At 38.3% G+C, this 12175-nt stretch overlaps 1 protein-coding gene across 13 annotated transcripts in view; it reads right to left on the bottom strand.

Moving 5' to 3' along the window:
* NOX4 (NADPH oxidase 4) overlaps positions 1–12175 on the bottom strand; it is a 108291-nt gene that overhangs the window by 79023 nt on the left and 17093 nt on the right. For 11 of the 13 annotated variants that reach the window (XR_011138755.1, XR_011138756.1, XR_011138757.1 and 8 more), the window contains 3 exons: positions 9946–10018; positions 4999–5079; positions 353–581 (listed from right to left, as the gene is read on the bottom strand). Coding sequence is in view for 10 of the 13 variants with exons in the window: in XM_068930534.1 (XP_068786635.1) it covers positions 353–581; positions 4999–5079; positions 9946–10018 (383 nt within the window). In the remaining 3 variants the exon portion in view is untranslated. The remainder of the gene's footprint in view (positions 1–352; positions 582–4998; positions 5080–9945; positions 10019–12175) is intronic. The other 2 variants (XM_068930532.1, XM_068930533.1) reach the window with 1 other exon arrangement.

Below are 12175 nucleotides of genomic sequence, written 5' to 3'. Positions count from 1 at the left end.
CAAAAGGACTGTATGAATATGCTATATAAATACTAAGTTTGCTTGAATTGCTATGCTGTAATTTAGAACATTTAGAGCAACACCAATACATGTCTTATCGTGTAGTAAAAAAGAGACTATTACAGCCAATCTCTTGACATTTTTCCACTCTGTTCTATGTACTACACCGCAATGCAAATCAAGGTTTAATATAAATTGGTTTTTCCTCACCAAATCTTTGACTGCCTGAAAAGGTTTTAATAATGTTTTCCATTATTAAAACATCTGTTCTGGAAAAGCAAAAATTAGTGGTTATGGCTAACTGCAAGACTTGGCATAGCTTGTAATACCTGAAACGTCGGATCATACAGACCTCTGGGAAGTGCGACTGGAACTTGGGTTCCTTGGAACAGATTCTCACAAAATTATTTTGTACAAAGGGTTCCGGCACTGATAAGTCCTCTGGGAAGGGTTCAGTAGTATAGTCAGGAAACAACTCTTCAAAAGCCTTTGGCACTGTCGTATTCTCTCGGAGTGTTTTGTTAGGATTAAAGCAACCAGGAGGGTGTTCCTCTAAGTTAGACTGGTACTTGAGCACTCCCCTACAGGAAGAGAAAAATAACAAAGACACTGAAGTAGCAGTCAAAACCAACCAGCTTCTCTTAATTTGGAGAGGATTTCAGAAAGCAGTCCCAAGGCTCACTGTCTATACGAATTTTTCTTTTGTTTGTGTTCAGGACTTTCAATAAGATCGAAGCTTTGCAACAATAGATCTCTCTGCCACTAGAGGTAAGGTTTAACTTTTGCAGCTCACTTGGCACTCCCCCACTGAACAGCCTCAAGCTGAATATTGCTTGAAAGAGGGAGATATTGTGGGAGCCTTGAAGAAAAATTAAATAATCACATTTCCAGTTCAGTCACACCCAAGCTATTTTTCACTCATCTTCCCTACAGTCAGTAAACCCTATTTTTTAAGGCAATCTGTAGCAGAAGTGTCCTAAGTTGCCAACTCATAGACCGCAGGAATGTTCCCACCACTTGGTGTTTATCAGGTTCACACACAACAGAATCATTTGTGAGCATTACGGCTCCTTTGAATCCTTCTTGTAGAAGGGAAAGAAGATAAAAGAAAGTTCCGCATGAAAGCCAAGGAACCAATCTTGCAAATTATTTTGTGGGGTCTGTGCTTATTTTTGAGGTTAAAGTTAGATTTACGTTAAAACAAAGTGAGAATTTTGCAGCTGCAGCTAGAAACTACAGAGTGGAAACCTGAGACACTCTAGGATATCTCAGCGCATGCATGAATCATTCAAAAAGGGAAAGAATCGATAGTAATAAAACTCCTTGGAAGTACTACTTGCCCCTAAAGAATCTGTATTTGATGACAGTAAAACAACAAGTAGGAATATTCGAAAAACAAAGGGCTAAATGACAGCTGGGTAGTATGGTGCCAGCTAGGAAATAAGACACATGGGTACAATGACTGCTGAGATTTGCCTTCTGAGTACTAGGTCACGTGGAGAAGGCTCATCTCAAGTATACTTTCCAAATATAAGGCTACAAGCTCCCCCCTCCACACACACACAGCACCAGCAACAGTGACAGTGACTGAGTCTAATTCAACAAGAGCAGAGAGAAGGAGAACATAAGCAACATTCCCAAGTTAAATGGGCTCTGGCAGGCTACTGGCAATCTTCCCAACTGAAATGCAGTCCTGACAGCCAATAATAGACTTCCAGCACGGTCCAGTGAATAAAGCAGTTTGGAACTTAAACCTGCTCACTCTAAATTCCATGCCTGACTCTGCGCAAATCACTTGGGCACACATTTGTCTGTGTGCCTACACCCACGCTTTTGTCTATATTTATTGCCAGATCATCCCTATCACTTGTCTCTGACAACACTGTTGGTCATCCCATATTTGCAAAATGACAGATACCCCTAGCACCATGCTAGTTCCCTGCTCCATAAACATTATGCTGCCTCATGGGTTTAGCTGGAAATCACAGTACATGCAATATTCTTCCGATCAGTTCCAACCCCAGTTAGTATACCTACCAGCTGCTCTCTCAGGTTCTCCGGCCTCAGAACATCCAAAAGAGGATTCAAAGTTTTCCTTGTGACATGAATATCTGAACTGCAAACACAAGCATCTCCTCCAGCGATCTCCAGCTTGTTTAAACTATTATAAAAATGCTAACTAAGCAGCAAATTGGGATGACAAAGCTGCCTGTAACAGCAGCTGCAATGACTTCCATTTCTAAAGCTGTTGAGGAAAGGAAAGCTGTCTCACACACCTCGGACCAATTCCCAGAATGATTGTGCTCTGCACAACTCTAAGGGGCCTGACATATATCCTTGTATATATATTTGGAACAACATTTGAATTTTTAAAACCTCAGTAGGAGACAGACATCTTCAGCAAACAATTTAACTGGGAGACAGAGGAAGGACAAGTCATATGAAAGTGACTAACAGGCTGAGCAACACATAGCATGGACATGCATCAACATCCGACCTAACTTTCCACTCCCTAAATGGAGACAACAGCATGGTTCTACCTCACAGAATACTGGATGTGAAGATGCTCAAATGTATGACAGACACACACACCTTTGACAGTGGATGACAACGTTCACTTCTGGCTAGAGCTGGGAAACATATTACTATTTCTTGAGATTGTTATGATGATAAGCTAGAGCTCAATAGTCCTAAATGTTTTTAAAAGGAATTACACAACTTTTATCTTCTTATCCATCTTCTGCTGCTCAACTCAAGGTGAGTCGCTTGAGGGGTCCTCAGTCTGCTAAAGGTGAATGTGTGCATGGAATCTTAAGAATTTTTACAATTCAAAAGACAAATCCTTTGATAACTACGGCAATAGCACAAAGGCCTGGTTCTCAGCTGCTGTGAACAAGCATAATACACTTAACTCCAAACAGACCACTACCAAATTTGTGCCATCTGAGGATCTGGTTCCAAACGTTTGTAGCTCCTTACATTTCTAGTAGAAACATCTAGTCTGTATTTTAAATAAAATATTTCTTGATGTTGCTGTTACTGGTTTAAAATACAGATAAATTAACATAGATATGCATCAAGCCTTAAGCCACTAAAATATTTGAAAGTCACATTGCAAGAAGTACAAGAGCAAGGAAAGTCTTTAAGGATAATTCTCTGAAAGATTCTCCTCACCCTTAGGGTAGGGATGAAAGAACAAACCAATCATACATGATAGATGAATCACATCACGTAATACATTGCTGAACAGTGCTTGGCTACCCTGAAAAACAGGATGGTATGAGAACATATCCATTACAGTCCGAAATAAAACAAGAACATAGGAAAACTGTGGAACTATTCAAAAGGAGAGACTCCAAGGCAGGCAAATCGGCACCCAATCTGCCTACACAGTCCAGTCATAGGAAATGCCTTGCACTGAAGAATAACTGACCATTTGTCCGCAAATCTCTAAGACATGACATTTAGGAATCACCTAAATGTAGATGTAAGCTTTCTTCAGCTTACCTGAATGTACACCTTTGTAGCAGAAGGTCAGCTGCAGCACTCTCCAGGCTTCATTGACTATATTCATTAGAACTCATTAGACTTTAATGGGAGGTAGACACTTAGAAAACATGTAGAGACCTAAATTTAGGTGTCTTAATCCTGAACTGACTCCCACTCTCCATGACTCATCCTTGTCTTACTTTTATCCGGCACTCAGCTCTTTTAGATTCATACTGAAAGGTTTTCCAGCTCAGTATTAAGGAGGCTTGTACAAGGAGATACCTCCTTAGTACTTGGTGCTATGGTTTGTGAATTTCTCCAGCCAGACCCTTCATGACAATGTGGCGACGTGGTTAGGAAAACAATGGTCAAAGGATAAGACCAGTGAAGGACACTTAAACTGGACATTATAAATACTTGGAAGGTAACCAGTGCAACAGATTGCCTAAGGAGGTAGAGGGTCTCAGTCATCAGATGTTTTCAAGAAGAAGATACCTGTCAGGAATAATTTAAGGAAGTTCATTCTGTCCCAGATCGGGGAGAATAGATCAAATACATCTCCCCCAGTCCTATGAACAGGAGCTATGCCACAGCAAAAAGCCCACAGAAAACTGGAACTTTGTCCAGGAGTTTCAATCGTTTTGAACTCATTATTTGAATTCACCAGATCTCAAGCTGAGTTTGTTTTGTTCAACAACATTACTCCTACTGTGATCTCGCTAGGCCTAATTACCTTTCACTGTTTACTTTAAACAGCAGTGCTCAGTGTAGCACAGGCATTCCAGCACTCCATGTTTCAGTAGATGTTTGATGACATGGAGAAATTAACCTCATTCAAATACACTATCCCTTTCCTGTACCAATGTCTGCACTGTTATCCACAGATAAAACTTCACTGATGTTAATGGACCAGATCGGCACATAGCGTAACTTGTGGAATCTGCTTTTTCTTGCACTAGAGCTGGACCTGTTTGAGCTAGATAGATATCTGATCAAAATGAATCATTTTGATGGTGCATGAAAACTGTTATGATGTTCATGTAATACAGCTGGGGAGAAAAACTAGCAAATTCTGTACCAGAACAAGGAGAAGAAGAAAATTAGGGAGTGGCCTTTCCTTCCATCTTCCTAGGAGTCAAAGTGGAAGGTAGGAAGGTATAAGGAAGAGATGAGCAACTTTATTTCATATCCTAATTTCAGTAGCCAGGTGAGAAGAGGCAGAAAGACAATAGTGATGTTTTCTTAATTTCCCACTAGAAACTGGCAAAATGGACAAGGAATAAATGTGAAAGTGAAGAAACTTTATGCTAGCTGTCTGTAGTAATAGATGATTCTTCAAGCCTCAGTCTGAACTTTACTTAAACAACTACCCGTCAGAAAAAAGAAGACGCGAGATCTTGTCAGGAGGCTGGCCCCTATGTACAAGCAAGCTTAGGAAAGGCAGCAATCAAGGGATCTGCTCTTTCTGCTTGTGCTTGAGGAAAAGGATGGTGTTTTTCATTTACTTACCCAGAAACATGCATCAGCAGCAGCACATAGAAGACAAAGAAAAGGTTGTGTGTATACCAGAAGATGTCATAGTTTGAGACCCTGAAAAGAATAAACCATGGTTTAGTGCCATTTCAAACTGTTTCGCTCAGATAGAAACACTGCTTAATAAAAGCAGATCTGTGCACACAGGAGATCATTATACATCGCATAGTCATGTAGTACAGGCAAAGCCCAGTCAGAAATATATACACACCGCATTTACAAACTGTTAGCTGTCAAAGACAACAAATGACTGGCACAGAAGAAGGAATAAGAGAAAAAGAGAAGGACAGGGAAGTACAGAGATAGCTGGAGAACACTTCCTAAATTAGGAGACTTCTCCGCGTTCATAGGCCCCATACAGTGCCTATCAGATTCTTATATCTAGAACAGCTCTTCAGTCTCCTGGCTCCAAACTCAATCTCTTTACAGTGAATGCCTCCTTGCCCTGTCCCAGCACAGAGCTATAGTGTTTAATGTGTTACTACTAAATATAAACAGGTAGAGTAGACAGCAGCAGCAGAGGGGATGGAGGGAAAGGAAAGAGAAACTTTTAGAGTACGGAGTGAAAGGAGGTAGAGTAAGAAAGGCGACTAGAACAAGAAGGCAAGAACAGGACAGGTAGGAGAAGCTTTAGTGGCTAGAGGTCACGTATAATGAGCTCTGGGACTGACATTTTTGGAAGGAACAAGAGGACCTTTACCAGCACGAGGATAAGGAGGGGCGAAGCGGAAGGAGGACTCCCTTTCATCAGTGGTTTGTTAGGAAATGTAAAAAGAACCAAGACCAAAGAAAAAGCCCCTCTGGAACTGTTTTCTTTTAAGCTTATTCTTTTTTCTTCATTTTTTCTTGAGTAAAATAGTCACCAATAAAAAGGAAGCAAATAAGTTAAGAAGATGCTCCACTTAATAGCACACAAACACAGCTCTTCATAATACACAGCATGGCAGAAGCCATGCTTTTGAAGTCCCTTTCAAAACCAAAAAAAACCCTATCCCCACCAATAAGTCAAAATAACTATTAAATGATAATAAACAAAATCCCTGAGTACATAGTTTAAGAAGCTACTCTTTAGACATAGCTAACTCATTTTCAGAATTTTTTTTCCTCCTACAGTCTTTTACGTAACAGTTAACTACACTTCTTTCCATACATGTCTGAAATGTACGCTACATCGTTTTCTATCAATACAGGATTTACTGTTTTCTTTTTCAAGCCAGAAAAGATCATTAAGACAATTTGTCTGGGGGGCACCAAGAAGAAAATCTAAGCAACAGCAGTTCTAAAGAACCCATCAACAGCAAGGAGCTTTGAAAACCCTCCGTCAGCCTGTTCCTTCTCCCACGCCAACACTTTTTCCTCCTGGAGACTGCTCAAGCCATTTGTAACTATCCACACCCTGTTAGGCATTTCAAAGTAGAGTCACATATCAGTATCTTTAAGGAGTTGGGGAAGAGAATATCCGTAAGATAAAACTAAAGGATGTTGGAATAGGGAGTAGAAGCACGATGGGAAAGCACAGGGAATATCATTTACCCCCAGAACTGCTACAGGTCTTAGTGCTCTGGTTTAATTTGGTATCTTGGAGAATACAACATCAGAAGCTAGACCCTAAACTAATTCTAATCGATCTTGTGCCTTTTTTTCCAGAAAGAACCAATTTTTCAAAATTCCAGTGATAGAAAGGCAATCTCAACTGCTGACAAGTTGCTTTCAACAGCTAAATATTATCACTGATAAAAACATACACTTCTTGTCTGAATTTGTCTAAAAGTCAACTTCCAGCCAGTTGAGCATTTTATTCTTCTTTCAGGCTGCCTGAAGATCCCTCTATTATAAAATTCTGGTTTCTCACTTATATCAAGTCAAGAATGTAATCAAATCCCCTCAGCCTCCCCACCTCTTCAACCTAAAGGGATGGAGATCCTTGAATCTCTCACTGTGAGGAACATTTTCTAATATTTTAATTCTTATATGGCTCTTCTTTACCTACATACGTCTTAAATTGTGGGTCCTACAGCTACATACAGTATTCTAGCACATGCAGTAATCTTCCTACTGCCACATAAACATGTTTATAGTTCTTCAGAGCATTAATTATTTTCTTTACCTTCTACTAAGGGCTTAAAACAAGATATTATTCACAGAATTAATGTAATTCTTAGAAACCCAAATGCCTGAAAATTAGAGATCAAGTTGAGCATTTAATTTTAATTTTGGTTAACCCACTTTAGAATTTGGCAGGTGAAGCTCTTTAACAGTTAACTTATTGAAAAACATATGAGAAGATTGACACACTTTTAAAGAGACAGAGTAAACTTAGATAGTAGGGTTCTGCCAAAATTATTTTTAAACCTGTTACAGATAGTTCTGAAAAGGAATATGTATGTGTTAGTTTAGAAGATGAAACTGAAGATATACATATTTGATTATAAAAAGAGATGGCATTTGAACAACTTATATTTTAATGTTTCTTTAAATATATGATTTCCAAAATTGCTAGTAATTGTTTTCAAGGGAAACGCTCTTGAACATCATTAGTTTGATAGTTAGCAAAGTCATTTTTGCAGAAATGACATTAGATGTCAACATTTATCTGCATGTTTCCTGTATTTTGTAATAATTCTGCATCCCTTCTAACAAACAGCTATTAAACGAAAAATGCTGAACTGATTCTCAGGTGTAACATGGAAAAAATTTACAAAAGATTTCAAAAGATACTCACTTTCCCCTTTTACACCATTAGCAGCCAATCCATTCCTCCACATACTTATTCACACAGCTTACTGAACACATAAGGACATAAAATAACATGAAAATCACAGAAAGAAAAATTTCAGGAAGAACATAAGAAGGAAGGAACGATTGAGCAGGTTAGTCTGTAAGAGAGGATTAGGGCTGAAATCCAAGACAGCTTAATGCACTCTGAAATACTTCAAATCAAGCCCCATTTCTGACAGGCAGTAAGCTTTCCTAAGACTACAGCATGAGTTTAGGCACTATTAGGCAGCTGAGAATCCACATGAAAAAGGACTGAAATTGATACTCTGACATAGCTGAAACCCTTAAAGGATTCCTTCTCTGTGCAGATTCTCTGATATCTAATAATAACTGACAAAGTGAGGATAAAGGTCTCTCTCCTCTGCTAGCCTACCTATTTTCACAGAACATGCAGAAATCTAGCATCATTTTGGCTTCTGGATCTTTACACAATTTGTCACTATTGGCCAAAAATTAAGATGAAGGAAGGGCACTCTTGACAGAAAGAGGCACATGGAAGCTTCTTGCCTTTGGAAAACAGACTACAAAGGTAAGCTTGAGCCAGATACCTGAGGGAGAAGCCACGGTAAAGTTTCTAAACAAGAATTACTGCTAAAGTAATAGGAGATGCTGTAGATCTCTTCAGAGCTTTGATTCTGCTGGCTAGATGGTGGAAAGACTGGAAAGCACTTGCAGTTATAGTTAACTGCAAGAAAGAAATAACCAAGCATGTAACTTGGAAAGATGGAAACCTTTGTTGCATGAATTGTAAAATTATTATTTCCAAGAATATGTTTGCAACTACATATATTTTCCCAAGTTTCCTAATCATTAATAAATGCTGTTCTTTTTTTCTAATTTATCATGGCCTTGGAGAAAACAGGACTTTGTTCTGGCACACCGCAGCAGTGTGAAGTAACTGTTCCATCTTTCCATCTTCCTAAAATTGATTTTTTTTTGCAAGCACAGCCATCTGTATGCACTATGCGCTGGGCAACCATGTCTGACATCCTGTGTAGCAGTCTTATCCTGTGTTTCTGTACCCTCCAGTTCCTCACAAAGGTCCTAACTCTGGAAGCACCAGGTAAAGTGCACAAGTATTATTTAGGAAAAGCATACAAGCATTTACTGGACTCCTTTCTTGAATCAGCACCTAATAACACTCCTACTCAGGAAAGACAGATTAGTTCAGCAAAATTCATAAACACATATCTAGCTGATATCACTGGAGCCACTATTATGCTACTATTATGAAGTTAGATATGGAATTAAAATATCCTGCAGTTTGTTGAATCAAGAGGATGTCTTTGACTCCAACAGGGACTGCTATAAAAAACAAGTTTTATTATATGTTTCAATTGCAGAATCCAAGCTTACAAAAGGCTACTATGCTGGGCTAGATCCTGCAACGTGCTGTTCACTCAGACGTACTACAACATATGTTCAGTGATGCTGATGTCGAATGTGAGCCCATTGGAGGACCAAGACTCCAGGATTCCTAGTATTTATTCTGAGCCGATAAAGCATTGCTGTTTCCTTACTCTGACTCTGTAAAATATCGTCTCTGTTAAATATAACACATTTGACAACCAGAAGCAAAGCTTTAAAAAATATTCTACTTTAAAAAATATTCTGCTAAGGTAGTTCAGTCCTCTTTGGGCTTGCTTGGTTGTTATTGATTTTCTGGGGGGTTTTTTTGCTTGTTTTTTTTTTTTTTTTTTTTTACAATTTGCTGTTTTATAACTGAAAACCATTAAGATAGATAAAATATCACCTTATTTTCCTTCCAGTGGCCTTAATTCCAACGGCCTGTGCACTGGACAGCACTTTCCGTATGTTTAGTTTATTGTCTGGCTGTACAAACAGCAAAGCAGAATTATTCAAATTTTTAAAGGTTTAGATTTTTAAATGAGTGTTTCCCTTAAAAAAGGCTTTTTTCCTGAAGGCAACTAATTATTCAGTTTTTGAAACTTTTTGAATATAACATTTGCTATGCTAATTTAACTCCACCTTAGTACAAAAAACAGGCAAGAAAACCGATACTTTTAACTTTAATTTAAATAGTTCTGGCATTGCACTGCACTTGCTCTACATTTCCTCTAATCTGTATGAGAATATAATTACTCAAATGGTATTTTTCATCATAATGATCAGATTATGTCTTACCTGATGGCATATGTAGAAGCTGTACACATTAGGAATAATACTAACACCATAATGACTCCTGTCAGACCTGGAACTGAAACAAACAGGATGATTTACATTTGAATTGTGAAGAGTTTTATTCGTCTCTTATACCTTTGACCTTTTAAGACAGTCGAATTTATTAGAAATACAATTCACGATTCAATCAAACTCTTTCATGGACTTATTTCTTGCTGAAAATTCATTTATCAAATTACTATAGAGCACTTGGAGCAAAGCAGATATTATTTCCTACATTCTCAGCGAAAAACGTCCTTTTCCTTGTATTTAACCATGCATCACAAATTTGCTATTAGTCTTTGCTCCTGTAATCCTTTGCTCATAACATTTGTTTCTAAGCAGGTAACTAAGAACAAATCCTTTCTGTTTTTCGTAAGGCTGACTGTACAAGTTTCGATATCTTTTTTCTTCTAAACCTCAAACTCTCTAGAACACTGCAAATAAAAACCTGATCAGAGACAGAATTTCAAGTAAATCAATCTGTATGCAAGCTGCCATTACAGTTGTTTGCCAACCCATTTCATCCTGGAATGAGAAAGGGACTGAAATTATTCTCTGTGACATTGTATCATGCTTGAAATTGTTGCCTGTAGAGGAAGGTCTGTGAGAGTGATCTACAGCCAGTATTTGAGAAGGAAAGGTTAAAAACATTAAGAATTGGACCCATCTGCTCAACTGCAGATTCTCATATCAGAGCTACTCTTCTCCGTGCTGCTTTTTAAGACAAAGGAGAGAAATAAGTACCTCTAGGGCATGATACAGTTCATCCTAAAGTAGAATATTGCCCCAAAAGTACAGCAAACCATCAGCCTAACATAGATGGGAAAAATCCCAACAAGAGTTACCACTTTCAAGATAAGCACCTTATTTTAAAAATTGTCATCTCAGGAATTAAGAATCTACATTAAGAATTAAAAACTGAAAAGCCATGGTTTCATTCCTTCAAAATATGTTACTTCTTGAGGAATGTAAACTGTTAAAAGTTGTTAAGCATAATCCCTGGTCACCCTACAAACTATGCGTTCAGTTTTAAACAAAGTCAGTGAGGCCAATCTTCATGTGTAACATTAAATAAGTGCCTTCATAGTGTCAGACTCTAAAGGTCTTTTACGCTTCCATGGAAGTATGTGTCATAGATTCCACAGATTTTCATAGTCGGAGATCTTTTTTCTGATCAAGTTAAATTTTATAATAAATATTTGTGATTTTAGACTCTTCAGTGCTGAAGACACAATTTGAGATCTGATTTTTTAATACGCTTCTCAACATCCACTTGCTGAAAAGTCAGATGGCTGAAATCTGATACATCTCAAATCACTACTCAGTTTTGCAAACTCTTGGAAAAATCCTGCTCCTGCAATCAATGGATGTTTTGTCATGGACTTCATAAGGAACAGAATTTCATCCCTTGGTGGAAAGGTTACAATTAAAAGCAGTTACTGTAAAAACTGTGCATTATTTTTGTTGCATTCTTCTTCATTTATTCTTTCTAAACCTATCTGTTAATACATTCTGCAAATAATAGCCCCCTGACACAAATACTTCAAATCCAGTTGCAATGAAGTGCTTAAGCCAGCTTCCTCCACTGTCTCTCATCCCACAGCAGGTCACCTTTTAAATTCAGTTCTTAAATGCCCTTCTTCATCAAACTGCAAGCATCAAATCACTCACAACCTTGCCCCAATTCATCCATTCATTTTTATTTATTTTTTTCATATCCTCCCTGCCCTGCCTCTCTCTTGCTTCCCTAACTATAATCTTGAATATTTATTCCTCCCATAGTTACCCTCACACCGTTACACAGAGAGGTTCCTTCCTGGACTGATCTGTAAAGCTATCACACTGTAAATGATTCCAGCTCTTCTTTATACCTTCTCGCCACTGTATAAAAAAATCAGCCAATAAATCCAGTCCTGAACTGTCTGGGAAGAGGGTCATGTTTTTCCTTGTTTGTAGAATGACTAGTGTAGCAAAATCTTGGTCCCTGCCTGAGCACTCCCACGTACAAACCATAATTGCCAGTCTTCAGGATAGGAAGTGATTAGGTCATCATACTTTTAAGATGACTTGGAATCATCCTTTTCTGAAATAATGGACTCACATTTTTAAAAACATTTGGAACTTTTTCCTGATCGCCTGCAAGATAAAGGAGTTCCACCTTGCAGGTCCTCTGCTCAAGAGTGAACTGCAC

The sequence above is a fragment of the Struthio camelus genome, chromosome 1 (genome assembly GCF_040807025.1).
Source record: "Struthio camelus isolate bStrCam1 chromosome 1, bStrCam1.hap1, whole genome shotgun sequence".
Classification (NCBI taxonomy): Eukaryota; Metazoa; Chordata; class Aves; order Struthioniformes; family Struthionidae; genus Struthio; species Struthio camelus.
This window is presented reverse-complemented; position numbering and strand designations above follow the sequence as displayed.